Source organism: Entelurus aequoreus, linkage group LG02 (genome assembly GCF_033978785.1).
Source record: "Entelurus aequoreus isolate RoL-2023_Sb linkage group LG02, RoL_Eaeq_v1.1, whole genome shotgun sequence".
NCBI lineage: Eukaryota > Metazoa > Chordata > Actinopteri > Syngnathiformes > Syngnathidae > Entelurus > Entelurus aequoreus.
The window spans coordinates 82,368,834-82,384,301 of NC_084732.1; the positions used below are offsets into that span (position 1 = coordinate 82,368,834).

Sequence of the window (15,468 nt, forward strand, 5' to 3'; positions counted from 1 at the left end):
AAGAAGCTGCTGATGTTATTGACTTAATGTGGCTGTTAAAATTCAATTCTGAGTCCATTATTAACCATAGATTTCTAACCTGATTATTAAGTTTCAGGGAGAGGGTATGCTTCTGTGGGCCAAAGACAATGATTTTGGTTTTGTCCGAGTTCAGCGGAAGAAAACTGTTTTGCATCCACACACTGATCTGTTCGATGCCGTGACTAAGTCAATCAACAGGCCAACGTTCACCTGCCGTCAGTGTCACATTCATCTGAGTGTCATCTGCATAGTTGTGGTAGGACGTATTGAAACTGCGTATCAGCTGACCGAGTGGCAGCATGTACAAGTTAAACAATAGGGGTCCCAGGTTCAAGCCCTGTGAAACCCCACAGGTCCGAGCCATTTGGTCAGAGACACAGTTACCAATTTCAACAAAATATGTCCTGTGATCGAGATAGGACTTAAAGGCCTACTGAAGCCCACTACTACCGACCACGCAGTCTGATAGTTTATATATCAATGATGAAATCTTAACATTGCAACACATGCCAATACGGCCGGGTTAACTTATAAAGTGCAATTTTAAATTTCCTGCTAAACTTCCGGTTGAAAACGTCTATGTATGATGACGTATGCGCGTGACGTCAATCGTTGAACCGGAAGTATTGGTACACCATTGAATCCAATACAAAAAAGCTCTGTTTTCATCTCAAAATTCCACAGTATTCTGGACATCTGTGTTGGTGAATCTTTTGCAATTTGTTTAACGAACAATGAAGACTGCAAAGAAGAAAGTTGTAGGTGGGATCGGTGTATTAGCGGCTGGCTGTAGCAACACAACCAGGAGGACTTTGACTTGGATAGCAGACGCGCTATCCGACGCTAGCCGCCGACGCTAGCCGCCGACCGCACGGATGATCGGGTGAAGTCCTTCGTCCTTCCGTCGATCGCTGGAACGCAGGTGAGCACGGGTGTTGATGAGCAGATGAGGGCTGGCGTAGGTGGAGCGCTAATGTTTTTATGATAGCTCAGTGAGGTCCCGTTGCTAAGTTAGCTTCAATGGCGTCGTTAGCAACAGCATTGTTAAGCTTCGCCAAGCTGGAAAGCATTAACCATGTATTTACAGGTCCATGGTTTAATAGTATTGTTGATTTTCTGTCTATCCTTCCAGTCAGGGGTTTATTTCTTCTGTTTCTATCTGCATTCAAGCACGATGCTATCACGTTAGCGCCGTAGCTAAAGAGCTTCGCCGATGTATTGTCGTGGACATAAAAGTCACTGTGAATGTCCAATTCGCGTTCTCGACTCTCATTTTCAAGAGGATATAGTATCCGAGGTGGTTTAAAATACAAATCCGTGATCCACAATAGAAAAAGGAGAGAGTGTGGAATCCAATGAGCCAGCTTGTACCTAAGTTACGGTCAGAGTGAAAAAAGATGCGTCCTGCACTGCACGCCAGTCCTTCACTTTCACGTTCCTCATCCACGAATCTTTCATCCGGGCTCAAATTAATGGCGTAATCGTCGCTTTCTCGGTCCGAATCGCTCTAGTTGCTGGTGTAAACAATGGGGAAATGTGAGGAGCCTTTCAACCTGTGACGTCACGCTACTTCCGGTACAGGCAAGGCTTTTTTTATCAGCGACCAAAAGTTGCGAACTTTATCGTCGATGTTCTCTACTAAATCCTTTCAGCAAAAATAGGGCAATATCGCGAAATGATCAAGTATGACACATAGAATGGATCTGCTATCCCCGTTTGGATAAAAACATTGCATTTCAGTAGGCCTTTAAACCAATAGAGTAGCAGTTGAAAGCAGAATAATCGTGCATTAGCCGAAACCGAAGCAAAAAGGTTCGATGACTCGATATTTAGAATTTGGCCATAAAGGCCCAGTCCTTGTATGACCCTTGCCTTACAAGATGATGACATCACATCTCCCGGTCAGCCCCCTCTGTTCTGACTGACATCCACCATCCCTCCATCACCATAACTCGTCCTTAAATATTTGATGAAGGAAAAAGACTTAGCACTCTTAACAGGCAAGCGCAGCTGCCCAGTGCCACTGACAGATCCAGATTTGTTCTGCGCAGGCGGATTGCATGAAGGGGGTTCCTACCCCTGAGAGCGATGGCTTCAATTAGATAGAGCTAAGGGGCTTCTCCAGACAACAAAGCAATTCCAATAGCTGCCAAAAAAAAAGGAACACTTGGCTTAAAAAACTAAATCAACATCTGTGCTACAAAATAAAGGCACAGATGTCAGGTGTCAATGAGTGGTTCTAGTTCTGAGAACAAAACATAGACATTGAGTTTTGCCCACTTAATATTCCCACTCTCCACTCTGGCTGGCAATGGCTTATGGCTGGTACATGTAAACATTTTCTAAATCTACCGTATTTTCCGGAGCGTAGGGCGCATCTCCTCATCCGTGGCTCACTAGTGCAATAACGCCGGAAACGTGTCCCGTGAAAAACTGTCCGACCGGAACTCTCTATTAACTAAAGTTCCTTGGGTGAATGATGTAAACCCACTACAACGGTATGTTTTAGCGGTTTCATGGCGAGTTTACTGACAGATATAAATAATAACTTTACACTACTTTAGAAAATGGCAACAGCAGAGGATGAACGTCCCATAACAAGAAGATAGAGTAAAAGAAGAAGACTACAAAGGCGGACTCGCGCAATTTTTCAGGACTTATGCAGATCCCAAATACAGATCAGCAGGTACCAGAAGGTAAGAAAATATGCTTTTGCATAATATTGAGAAATAAAACGCCAGATAATATGTCTTACCTTATACACACACCATAATAATACTCTTGTGTTGAAGCACAGTACAATCCATCAAGCGGTGCGGCTTCATAGCTTACCAAAGTTGTACTAAAACATTTTTGATCGATTTTTGAGCGCCGTGTGTAATGTTCTATATTTTCAATAGAACATATAATATTGTTGTTTACTTGAGTCTTATTGCAGTCTACATGTATCTCTTATGTGTGACTGCCATCTACTAGTCAGACTTATTTCACCATGTACCAAATAAAATAGCTTTGAGTTCGGTAAGCACAACCAAAATTATTCCGTACATTAGGCACATTAAGGCGCACTGTCGAGTATTGAGAAAATGAAAGGATTTTAAGTGCGCCTTATAGTCCGAAAAATACGGTGACTACTTTTTTGTCTGTTACAGACCTTACACATAAAGATACAAAATCAAGCTCAACATGTTTGATAGTTATATGTGTGTAGAGTGCTATTCTAGGGCTGGGCGATTTTGACCGAAACTGATACCGCGGTAAACTTAGTCCGAATACCGGTATACGGTATATACACCGGTATCTTAAAACAAATGTGCAAAGTGCTTAAAGTTAACCAGTGTTCAGCGTACTCAGATTTGTTTTGTTTTGAGTAGTAAAGTAACGTGTTGTGTATTCTTATAAAGGGATTAGTTAGCCTTTACTATGTCAAAGCAATTTCCGTTCATTTCGTTCATTAATGTTTATAGACTTGTGCTTATGCGCGAGGATAGATAGAGCTTCGACTCGACTTGTGACAATCTGGTTGCTTTATTGTTAGTTTTGCAGGACACAACCAGACCCGTTCATCACTCGACTGCGCAGTGCAGCGCTACTGCTCTCTCTCTTTGCTCGCCCACTCGCTCACTGTTGTCACTCAGACAACACGTTGACGTTCTCTTAAATACACCCATGCTACTCTCATAAGTAAACCAGCTCCTATGCTGTGCACATGTAGATACATAACATGTAGATACATAACGTGTAGATACATAACATGTAGATACAAAGACGCACACACAGCTGCTTGGATTGATACCAAATATTAGTGGAGTTAAAACTGCCTAATTAGCAGTCAACTAATACAAGCGAAATTACCAAATTTGGTAACAAATTGGTACAATTTGTGTTTTATCTTTAACAAAAGTGTTTTTTACCCGCTACATGGCTTTTGTGGGTACATTTATCCATAGTTTAGTTTTTTAGTACTTATTTATAATTGTATTTATCTTAAAGCACAGACCAGGAGTGGCAACCATAAATCATGAAGTTGGTACCGGTACCAAAATATTGGTATCGGGACAACACCAGCTGTAATTATTGAACAAGTTTCATATTTACGATTCGCGGCCCAGACCTTTTTTTGGAGCGCATGGAGACAAACTCAAAATCGGGTAAGAAAAACAGCTTGGTTGGCTTCATTTGGTTATAGGGCTGCAATGTTTAATCGACTAAATGTGTGAATATGATTAGAGAAAAGCTTCGATTTATATGCTGTTGCTTCGATTAATTGTTTCATGAGAGGAATATAAAGTGATAAAATCTGGGCCGCATGGAGTAACCAGGGGCCGTACTTATCAAGCTTCTTAGAATTACTCCTAAGAAGTCTGCTAAGAGTTGACTTAAGAGTAAATAAATTCTTCGCTGAAAGCTGCACTTAAAAGTTAGTTATCAGGGGCCGTACTTATCAAGCTTCTTAGAATTACTCCTAAGAAGTCTGCTAAGAGTTGACTTAAGAGTAAATAAATTCTTCGCTGAAAGCTGCACTTAAAAGTTAGTTATCAAGCGTCTTACTCACACTTTCAGCGAAGTGTAGGACTGAATCTTAAGTGTCACACTCAGAGCTGAATTACGACATTACTATGTGCCGTAAACGGAATTTTAGGTGACGTCATTTCTGTGTCCATAGAAATGACCAATCACGGAAGGGAATCCGTTGTCTAAGAATAAAGAAATATCTTGGAAATATTTAAGTGGACAATGGGAGTGTATATTTTGACAATAAACTACAAAATAATACAAAACAAACTAGTCCCCGCCGGCACTCACGTTACCGCTCCCTCTCTTCTATCGCCCACACACTCACTGACGTCACTCACCTCACGGCCACACACATACGCTACTGTCATAACATTTTATTTCCAATTCATTAATTAGGCAACTAATTTGAAACTGGTGTGGGTGGCTCTATATATACTAGCCCACTGCAGACACATGCAGAAATCAACAAAGAATCGAAAAGTATTAAATCTGTGACAAAAATAATATCCGCTCTGTCTAAACGATACCGTTTGATCAGCTGCTCGTCATCAAAAAAACAACAACATTGTTCCGTTCCCTGAACGTTCGCGCACGTCTCTCTCGCCTCAGTGCCATCCCCTGCTGGCAACTCCTAACCACTTAAGACACCTCTGAAGGTCTCTTAAATATCGTGGAGAGTAGGAGTGATTCTTAGACTTAAGAACGTTGATAAAAAGCTTTTATTCTTAAGTTTGAGAGTAGGACTAAATTTCGCAAATTCTCAGGACTTAAGTGTAAAATGGCACTCTAAGAAGCTTGATAAGTACGGCCCCAGAGCAACATTTTAGTGACCAGTCCGTGACAGTTGGTGATCAAAGAGGATAGTAGTCATAGATAGTGAAAACAAACTGTTATTAGAGATGTCCGATAATGGCTTTTTTGCCGATATCCGATATTCCGATATTATCCAACTCTTAATTACCGATTCCGATATTAACCGCTACGGTCTTGGAATTAACACATTATTATGCCTAATTTTTTTGTGATGGCCTGCTGGATGCATTAAACAAAGTAACAAGGTTTTCCAAAATAAGAGAACAACTTCAACTCAAATTATGGAAAAAAAAGTGCCAACATGGCACTGCCATATTTATTATTGAAGTCACAAAGTGCATTATTTGTTTTAACATGCCTCAAAACAGCAGCTTGGAATTTGGGATATGCTCTCCCTGAGATAATGCTGATACCCACTACAACTATGGGAAATACTATACTTTGACTTTCACAAAGTCTAAGTCTAAGAAAGTGCATTATTCTTAATTTTTTTTAAACATGCCTCAAAACAACAGCTACAAAAACAATGAAGGCACACAGCTTCAGTCCAGAGTATACTAGAGTAATAAAGTCAACAATAACATAGTCCTCCTTTAGTGCAAGACTGCCTGGTATACTGTATAACAGGAAATTATACACTGGGCTCAATCTGCCCTGCTCTAACGTATGTGTATGAGTAACAAAAATGTGCTGCAAGATAGTGGTGAGTGCTTGAAGTGGCCTAGCAGTCAGCCAGAGCTTCTGAAATGTTGCGTTGAGACAGGGCACCTCCGCTCACTGCAAGCTGCAAAGTGTGCGCCATGTTGTATTTTTGTTTTTTCTCGGCGGAGTCTTTAAGCGACAACTGTGTGGTACTACTTTTTTTCCGGTGTTTGCTTTTCATCCATCTTCCGCTTGTATTCATCGTGTATCTCCTTATGATTCTTGAAGAGCTGGGAGATCAAATTGTTCGTATTAAAAGGAAGACGTCTTGCTTCCTCCTCGCATAACCAACTTTTTGCAGTCATTGCAAATTGCCAGTTTTTTTTCCCGTCAGACACACTTTAAAATAATCCCACACCATAGACATGGTGTCGTTAGTTAGTCACCGAGCGAGCTCGCTTGTTAGCCACGGCTACAGCACCGGCAACAACACACTCTTGTTGTTGTTATGCTCCGCTCGCGGCGGTTTGATGAGGTCATCAAGCGTCGCCAGTAAACCTCTCATGCTGCAGTCATCAACTCCTGTGTTGTGTGTGGGGAGAGGAGAGAGGGGAGGGGCTGCTGACTGGACTTTATATCCGTATTTTACCGGATATGTACCGCTCCGTACAACGGCGTTTTAAAAAGTCATTAATTGTACTTTTTGAAACCAATACCGATAATTTCCGATATCACATTTTAAAGCATTTGCAGGCCGATATTATCGGACATCTCTGACTGTTATCTGCAAATTTTCCACTTGAATTGGAGAATATCGATTCACAAAAAATGAGACAAGATCAATTTATAACTATCACTGTACATATTTTAGATTATTTTTATTGTAATCCCTATACCTCATATTTTGTTTTTTTGTTGGGTTTTAATTTCAGGAGCAATATACATATTTTAGAATGGCATACATTTCATAACAGGAGCCCCAGTATTATTAGACATATTTAGCATTTTGTCACCGCAGTTGACTGACTGTTATGAAAAAATAGTTGCAGCAAATTTAAATAGTGTAATAAAACAAAACATGAAGGACAGCGCACAGAGAATGCAATCATGTTAAATTAGTGAAAGCACAATAACGTTTTCTATGTCGATATAAACGATCTGTTGGTGTGCAGTAATTAGTCTCTATTGGATTGGACAAAAAAAACAATATAAAGATTTAAACAAACTAGAGTGGGGAAGAATATGTCCATTGAAGGCAATACAGTACACACAGTGTCTAAACATAGCACTTAAGGGCTCTGAAAGTACATTTTATGACCACTTTGACATTCTAACAAACGTATTCCAAAGTTTTTGTGCATGCCCTTAAAGATGTGAAGCTACACGGCCAAGGAAAACATGGTTGTTAACGCCATATTTTTAACACATTGCTCTCGCTGTCCTAAAAAAAAAATGTTTTTGAGCCATCCAATTTGTTTTAGAACTGAGCAAAACAAAGATGAAAGCGCATCAACCTTATTTAGTTTTGCATAAAAACAAATCATTTTAGATAATGAACTGAATGTTTCATGCTGGTATTTTAGGAATACAACGTGAAAATCATGCAAACGAGCTAAATTCTATGTGTTTCATTAAACATTAGAGAGTTGTCCGTTTATTTCCACAAAGTTGGATTGTAATAGAATATTTTATAGTTAAACCATAAAAAAAATGTTTACAACCTAAATATGTTTTTTAAACATAAAAAACTTGAAAAAAACAGCCATATAGTCAACTTTACACTCCGTTCACCCAATAGAGTAGGTTTGATTGTATTCTACTGGACATCACAGTACTGAACGGAAGCCCAAAGGACCCTCCAAGTGTAAATTGTTATGGGCTGTCACCCGGCCACTACAACACAGCTACTACGTGGAAATATTACAAAACTCAAAACCAGTGAAGTTGGCACGTTGTGTAATTCATGAATAAAAACACAATACAATGATTTGCAAATCCTTTTCAACTTATATTCAATTGAATAGACTGCAAAGACAAGATATTTAATGTTCGAACTGAGAAACTTAATTTTTTTTGCAAATAATAATTAACTTAGAATTTAATAGCAGCAACTCATTGCAAAAAAGTTGGCACAGGGGCATTTTTACCACTGCGTTACATGGCCTTTCCTTTTAACAACACTCAGTAAACCTTTGGGAACTGAGGAGACCAATTTTTGAAGCTTTTCAGGTGGAATTATTTCCCATTCTTGCTTGATGTACAGCTTAAGTTGTTCAACAGTCCGGGGTCTCCATTGTGGTATTTTAGGCTTCATAACGCGCCACACATTTTCAATGGGAGACAGGTCTGGACTACAGGCAGGCCAGCCTAGTACCAGCACGCTTTTACTATGAAGCCACACTGTTGTAACACGTGGCTTGGCATTGTCTTGCTGAAATAAGCAGGGGCGTCCATGATAACGTTGCTTGGATGGAAACATATGTTGCCCCAAAACCTGTATGTACCTTCACAGATGTGTAAGTTACCCATGGCTTGGGCACTAATACACCCCCATACCATCACAGATGCTGGCTTTTGAACTTTTTGCCTATAACAATCCGGATGGTTCTTTTCCTCTTTGTTCCGGAGGACACAATGTCCACAGTTTCCAAAAACAACTTGAAATGTGGACTCGTCAGACCACAGAACACTTTTCCACTTTGCATCAGTCCATCTTCGACTCTACTCCTTTGGACTGGAGTCCGTGCTTCTTTCCTCGTGGTTCTTTTTGTAAAACCTTGCACTTTTCCGCCCTTGTGATAACATCTTGAGGAACTCTAAAGAATCGTTGATCCTTTTTGCGATTTGAACTGTTCGTACAGCTGAAAACAAGGCAAGCATAGGGCATTTTTCTTTGAGAAAGGCTGAATGGCACATCGTACCCATTGAGAACCGTGCATATTTAATGAGCCGGACGTGACGTCATGTAAATCCAAGCAATAGAGACCAATTTCGACAGGTCTCTGCTTCCGTCAGAAACAGTTCAACACTCCCCCGCCCCACATCAACTTTGGGTTAAAGGCCTACTGAAATTATTTTTTTTATTTTAAACGGGGATAGCAGATCCATTTTATGTGTCATACTTGATCATTTGGCAATATTGCCATATTTTTGCTGAAAGGATTTAGTAGAGAATATCGACGATAAAGTTCGCAACTTTTGGTCGCTGACCTTGCCCGTACCGGAAGTAGCGTGACGTCGCAGGTTGAAAGGCTCCTCACATTTCCCCATTGTTTACACCAGCAGCGAGCGATTCGGACCGAGAAAGCGACGATTACCACATTATTTTGAGCCAGGATGAAAGATTTGTGGATGAGGAACGTGGGAGTGAAGGACTAGAGTGCAGTGCAGGACGTATCTTTTTTCGCTCTGACCGTAACTTAGGTACAAGGGGTCATTGGATTCCACACTCTCTCCTTTTTCTATTGTGGATCACAGATTTGTATTTTAAACCACCTGGGATACTATATCCTCTTGAAAATGAGAGTCGAGAACGCGAAATGGACATTCACAGTGACTTTTATCTCCCGACAATACATCGGTGAAGCACTTTAGCTACGGAGCTAACGTGAATCGTGCTTAACTGCATATAGAAACAGACGAAATAAGCCCCTGACTGGAAGGATAGACAGAAGATCAACAATACTACCAAACTCTGGACCTGTAACCACACGGTTAATGCTGTACCGCCTGGCGAAGCAATTTCGTTAGCAACAATGCTGTTGCTAACGACGCCATTGAAGCTAAGTTAGCCACGGGACCTCGACAGAGCTATGCTAAAAACATTAGCTATCCACCTACGCCAACCAGCCCTCATCTGCTCATCAACACCCGTGCTCACATGCGTTCCAGCGATCGACGGAGCGACGAAGGACTTCACCCGATCATAGATGCGGTCGGCGGCCCGGAGACGGAGGAAGTCAAGGTGAGGTCGGCGGCTAGCGCGTCTGCTATCCATCTCAAAGTCCTCCTGGTTGTGTTGCTGTAGTCCGCCGCTAATACACCAATCCCACCTACAGCTTTCTTCTTTGCAGTCTTCATTGTTCATTAAACAAATTGCAAAATATTCACCAACACAGATGTCCAGAATACTGTGGAATTATGTGGTGAAAACAGAGCTTTTTGTATTGGATCCAATGGGGTCCGAATACTTCCGTTCACTCCGTGACGTCACGCGCAAACGTCATCATACCGAGACGTTTTCAACCGGAAGTTCCGCGGGAAATTTAAAATTGCACTTTATAAGTTAACCCGGCCGTATTGGCATGTGTTGCAATGTTAAGATTTCATCATTGATGTATAAACTATCAGACTGCGTGGTCGGTAGTAGTGGGTTTCAGTAGGCCTTTAAAATACAAGCACCTTACGCCTATGAACTGAGGTCTGGAGAGGATCGCAAACCTTTGGAGTGATGAAGGGCCAGTAGATCAACACTTCAGCTGGCTAAGCATACGTTGCCTTTGAGTACTCACATGGGAAGAGTGACTTCACCACAGAGCTCTGGCCATTTACCGACAATAAGTGTTACTCGACTACTGAGAAGAGCTGGCTGGGCAGAAAGCCTCTGTTTCCAGAATTCAGTCTGGAATACAGCTTCGATATACCGCAACCGTCCTCCCATTCTACAGAAGGGACCGAGAAATGATAGCATTCAAAAAGCTGTTTGGACTTTGAGGACGAGCAGAGAGAAGGATGAGAGAAAATGCCATTTCTGTGTAGTGGAGCTGACGGAGATGATGGGGGAGAGGAGAGGATGGTTGGACGGCACTGCGAGAAGGATGAAGGACAGGCAAGCTGGAGTAAATTATTGTAAAGGCCGATATGATGGAGCTTGCTGCCTGTTATCCAGCAGAATGGGAGTGCTGTGCTATAATGGTAAAGAATAGCAGCGGCTGAGGCACTAATAGGGCCTTCAGAGAGGATTCACAGTTTCACAATGGAACACAAGTCAGCGCCAAGCCAGTCCAGGTTCCCCAACAGTAATTACTCTACACTTGCAGTGTGACTCACAACAGCTTTTTTTTCACAATAGTCCCAGTCTGCTGAACCTTTTCTTCGACAACATCCACATATAAACTCTATTTTCTATGTACTAAAAGGTGTTCTATGTAATGTAAGTAGACAGGCATCCATTGAATCCAGCAGTTATTAGCAATCAATCACATATTTGTTTAAGGCAGTGTTTCTTAACCATAGGGCCACCTAGAGGCCCGCCAAAAAAATATATGTTTCTAACCAGCTGCAATAATACACATTAAAGGCCTACTGAAATGAATTTTTTAAATTTAAACGGGGATAGCAGATCCATTCTGTGTGTCATACTTGATCATTTCGCGATATTGCCATATTTTTGCTGAAATGATTTAGTAGAGAACATCGACGATAAAGTTCGCAACTTTTGGTTGCTGATAAAAAAAAGCCTGTAGCGGAAGTAGCGTGACGTCGCAGGTTGAAAGGCTCCTCACATTTCCCCATTGTTTACACCAGCAGCGAGAGCGATTCGGACCGAGAAAGCGACTATAACCCCATTAATTTGAGCCAGGATGAAAGATTTGTGGATGAGGAACGTGAGAGTGAAGGACTACAGTGCAGTGCAGGACGTATCTTTTTTTGCTCTGACCGTAATTTAGGTACAAGGGCTCATTGGATTCCACACTCTCTCCTTTTTCTATTGTGGATCACGGATTTGTATTTTAAATCACCTGGGATACTATATCCTCTTGAAAATGAGAGTCGAGAACGCGAAATGGACATTCACAGTGACTTTTATCTCCACGACAATACATCGGTGAAGCACTTTAGCTACGGAGCTAACGTGATAGCATCGTGCTTAAATGCAGATAGAAACATAATAAATAAGCCCCTGACTGGAAGGATGGACAGCAGATCAACAATACTACTATCAGAAGACACCGAACCAAACACTGGACATGTAACTACACGGTTAATGCTGTGCCACCTTTGGAAGCCTAGCAATGCTGCTGCTAACGACGCCATTGAAGCTAACTTAGCTACGGGACCTCGTCAGAGCTATGATAAAAACATTATCTCTCCACCTACGCCAGCCCTCATCTGCTCATCAACACCCGTGCTCACCTGCGTTCCAGCGATCGACGGCGCGACGAAGGACTTCACCCGATCATCGATGCGGTTGGCGGCTAGCGTCGGATAGCGCGTCTGCTACCCAAGTCAAAGTCCTCCTGGTTGTGTTGCTGCAGCCAGCTGCTAATACACCGATCCCACCTACAACTTTCGTCTTTGCAGTCTCCATTGTTCATTAAACAAATTGCAAAAGATTCACCAACACAGATGTCCAGAATACTGTGGAATTTTGCGATGAAAACAGAGCTGTTTGTATTGGATACAATGGTGTCCGAATACTTCCGTTTCAACCATTGACGTCACGCGCATACGTCATCATACATAGACGTTTTCAACCGGAAGTTTCGCGGGAAATTTAAAATTGCACTTTATAAGTTAACCCGGCCGTATTGGCATGTGTTGCAATGTTAAGATTTCATCATTGATATATAAACTATCAGACTGCGTGGTCGGTAGTAGTGGGTTTCAGTAGGCCTTTAATACACATTTCCACCACTTGTGGCAGTAATAGGCTAAGATAGGATAGCATCGATTTTAGGATAGGATAGGATAGTTATGTGGTTCCAGTACAGATACAACAAGTCCACGAAAAAAGCAGGTAAAAACACATGAAAACAAGAAGGAACTACCAAAGAACCCGAAGGACAGACATTAAAAGAGCACAGGGCTGATGCAAAACGGCGCATCCTAAAGCGACTGTCAGAAAGCGACTTGAAGATGATCAGTAAAACATAATCTATGCAACATTTTGACCAAAGAACCACCATCACATGTTATGTAGACCACAAGGAAGTATTTTACATTTAGAAAAACATCATAATATGAACCCGATAATGCGCCTTATAATACATTAATACAATTAAGGTTTTAGAATGGCCTTCCCAATGTCCTGTCTTGAACGTGTGGACAATGCTGAAGAAACAAGTCCATGACAGAAAACTAACACATTTAGCTGAACTGCACAAATTTTGTCAAGAGGAGTGGTCAAAAAGTAAACCAGAAGCTTGCCAGAAGCTTGTGGATAGCTACCAAAAGCGCCTTATTGCAGTGAAACTTGCCAAAGGACATGTAACCAAATATTAACATTGCTGTATGTATACTTTTGACCCAGCAGATTTGGTCACATTTTCAGTAGGCCCATAATAAATTCATAAAAGAACCAAACTTCATGAACGTTTTTTTGTGACCAACAAGTATGTGCTCCAATCACTCTATCACAAAAAAATAAGAGTTGTAGAAATGATTGGAAACTCAAGACAGCCATGACATTATGTTCTTTACAAGTGTATGTAAACTTTTGACTACGACTGTATATGTAAACTTTTGACTACGACTGTATATGTAAACATATATATACAGACATATATGTTTATATATATATATATATACATATATATATATATATATATATATATATATATATATATATATATATATATACACAGACATATATGTTTATATATATATATATATATATATATATATATATATATATATATATATATATATAAATATATATATATATATATATATATATATATATATATATATATATATATATACACACAGACATATATGTTTATATATATATATATACATATATATATACACACAGACATATATGTTTATATATATATATATATATATATATATATATATATATATATATATATATATATATATATATATATATATATATATATATATATATATATATATATATATATATATATATATATATATATATATATATATATATATATTAGGGCTGCAACAACTAATCGATTAAATCGATTAAAATCGATTATTAAAATAGTTGCCGATTAATTTAGTCATTGATTCGTTGGATCTATGCTATGCGCAGTTTTTTATTTTTATTGTTTTTATTTTTTTAATAAACCTTTATTTATAAACTGCAACATTTACAAACAGCTGAGAAACAATAATCAAAATAAGTATGGTGCCAGTATGCTGGTTTTTTTCAATAAAATACTGGATAGGATAGAAATGTAGTTTGTCTCTTTTATCCGATTATTAATCGACTAATCAAAGTAATAATCGACAGATTAATCGATTATCAAATTAATTTTTGCAGCCCTAATATATATATATATATATATATATATATATATATATATATATATATATATATATATATATATATATATATATATATATATATATATATACACACATACATATTTATATACACATGCATACACATATGTATACATATACATATATATACACATCTTCATGTATACATATATATAACTGTATATATTTTCTATGAAACGCTCTGTCTACAGTAGCCTGTGAATATCACCAGTTGACGCAACATTGACAGCAGCCTTCAATCAATACGGTAAACGACAAGCAATGGTCAGCGACAAACTTTTATTGCCACACACTCTCTGGTGTCAGCATAGCTTGAGCGTTGTTCCCCTACAGGGCGTGTGTATTTCTTTTTTTACATAACAGTAGACTTTTTACCTGGGGGGGGGGGATGAGAGGAAATCAATTCGGCCTGCCCATTAAAAACAACTCAGGGTGGTACTGTTTCTGGAGGGGGGGGGACTCACTGCTGCCACTCACATGTCCTAAAACCAACAAATGAAACCGCCAGTCAAAGACACAAAATTCAATAAGACCCCCTTGAAACATCTTAGAGGAGATTATCATTGTGATGCTGATCTGTGCACATGTACTTGCTAGTTCACAACAGCTCCGTTGTAAGGCCATTACCCACAATGCACGGCTGTTTATGCAACATCCTGCGATAAGCATTATCGGCGCGCTTCGTACTTGGACTCATCTCGCAGACACAATACCGAGAAGCTTATCTTTCCGCCTGAGCATACCCAGGAGACCAAGGCAGGACTGCGTTATCCTATCCAAGGACTCCCCCCCCCCCCCCCCGTTGATTGCTGACACGAAATGACACCGGAAGAAGTCTTCTTTAACACACCTGCGCCACATGCTTGATGATTCATCCTGGCGTCTAATTGCGGAAAAAGACGTCTAATCCCTTTGCAGTAAAGTTGTGCCAAAAAAGGAGCGGCGGGAGAAAATGAAGAGGATTACAAATGGATTACCTGTGTTCTGACTCATGGATGGAGAATATGACGCCGGATGTCGAGGACTTCTGCTGGATGGAGGCCAAAAAGGTGAATTCACTTTTCCTCTTGAATAGCTGCATGACTTTCTCTGTAATGTGCGCCGGTGCTTGAACTGCTCTCCCAACATCTGAGAGGGGGGAAATGACGAGAAATCATTAAACCTTTGTCAAATTTAAGTCAAAGGCAGTCAACCTGCACTACATTGCGTTATTCA

The 15,468-nt window shown here is 40.1% G+C and overlaps 1 protein-coding gene across 1 annotated transcript in view; it reads right to left on the bottom strand.

Moving 5' to 3' along the window:
* The window catches only part of LOC133642387 (protein kinase C-binding protein NELL1-like), a 157,160-nt gene that overhangs the window by 39,493 nt on the left and 102,199 nt on the right, over positions 1-15,468 (bottom strand). Inside the window, exon 3 of the mRNA XM_062036554.1 lies at positions 15,231-15,381. Coding sequence (XP_061892538.1) covers positions 15,231-15,381 — 151 coding nt within the window. The remainder of the gene's footprint in view (positions 1-15,230; positions 15,382-15,468) is intronic.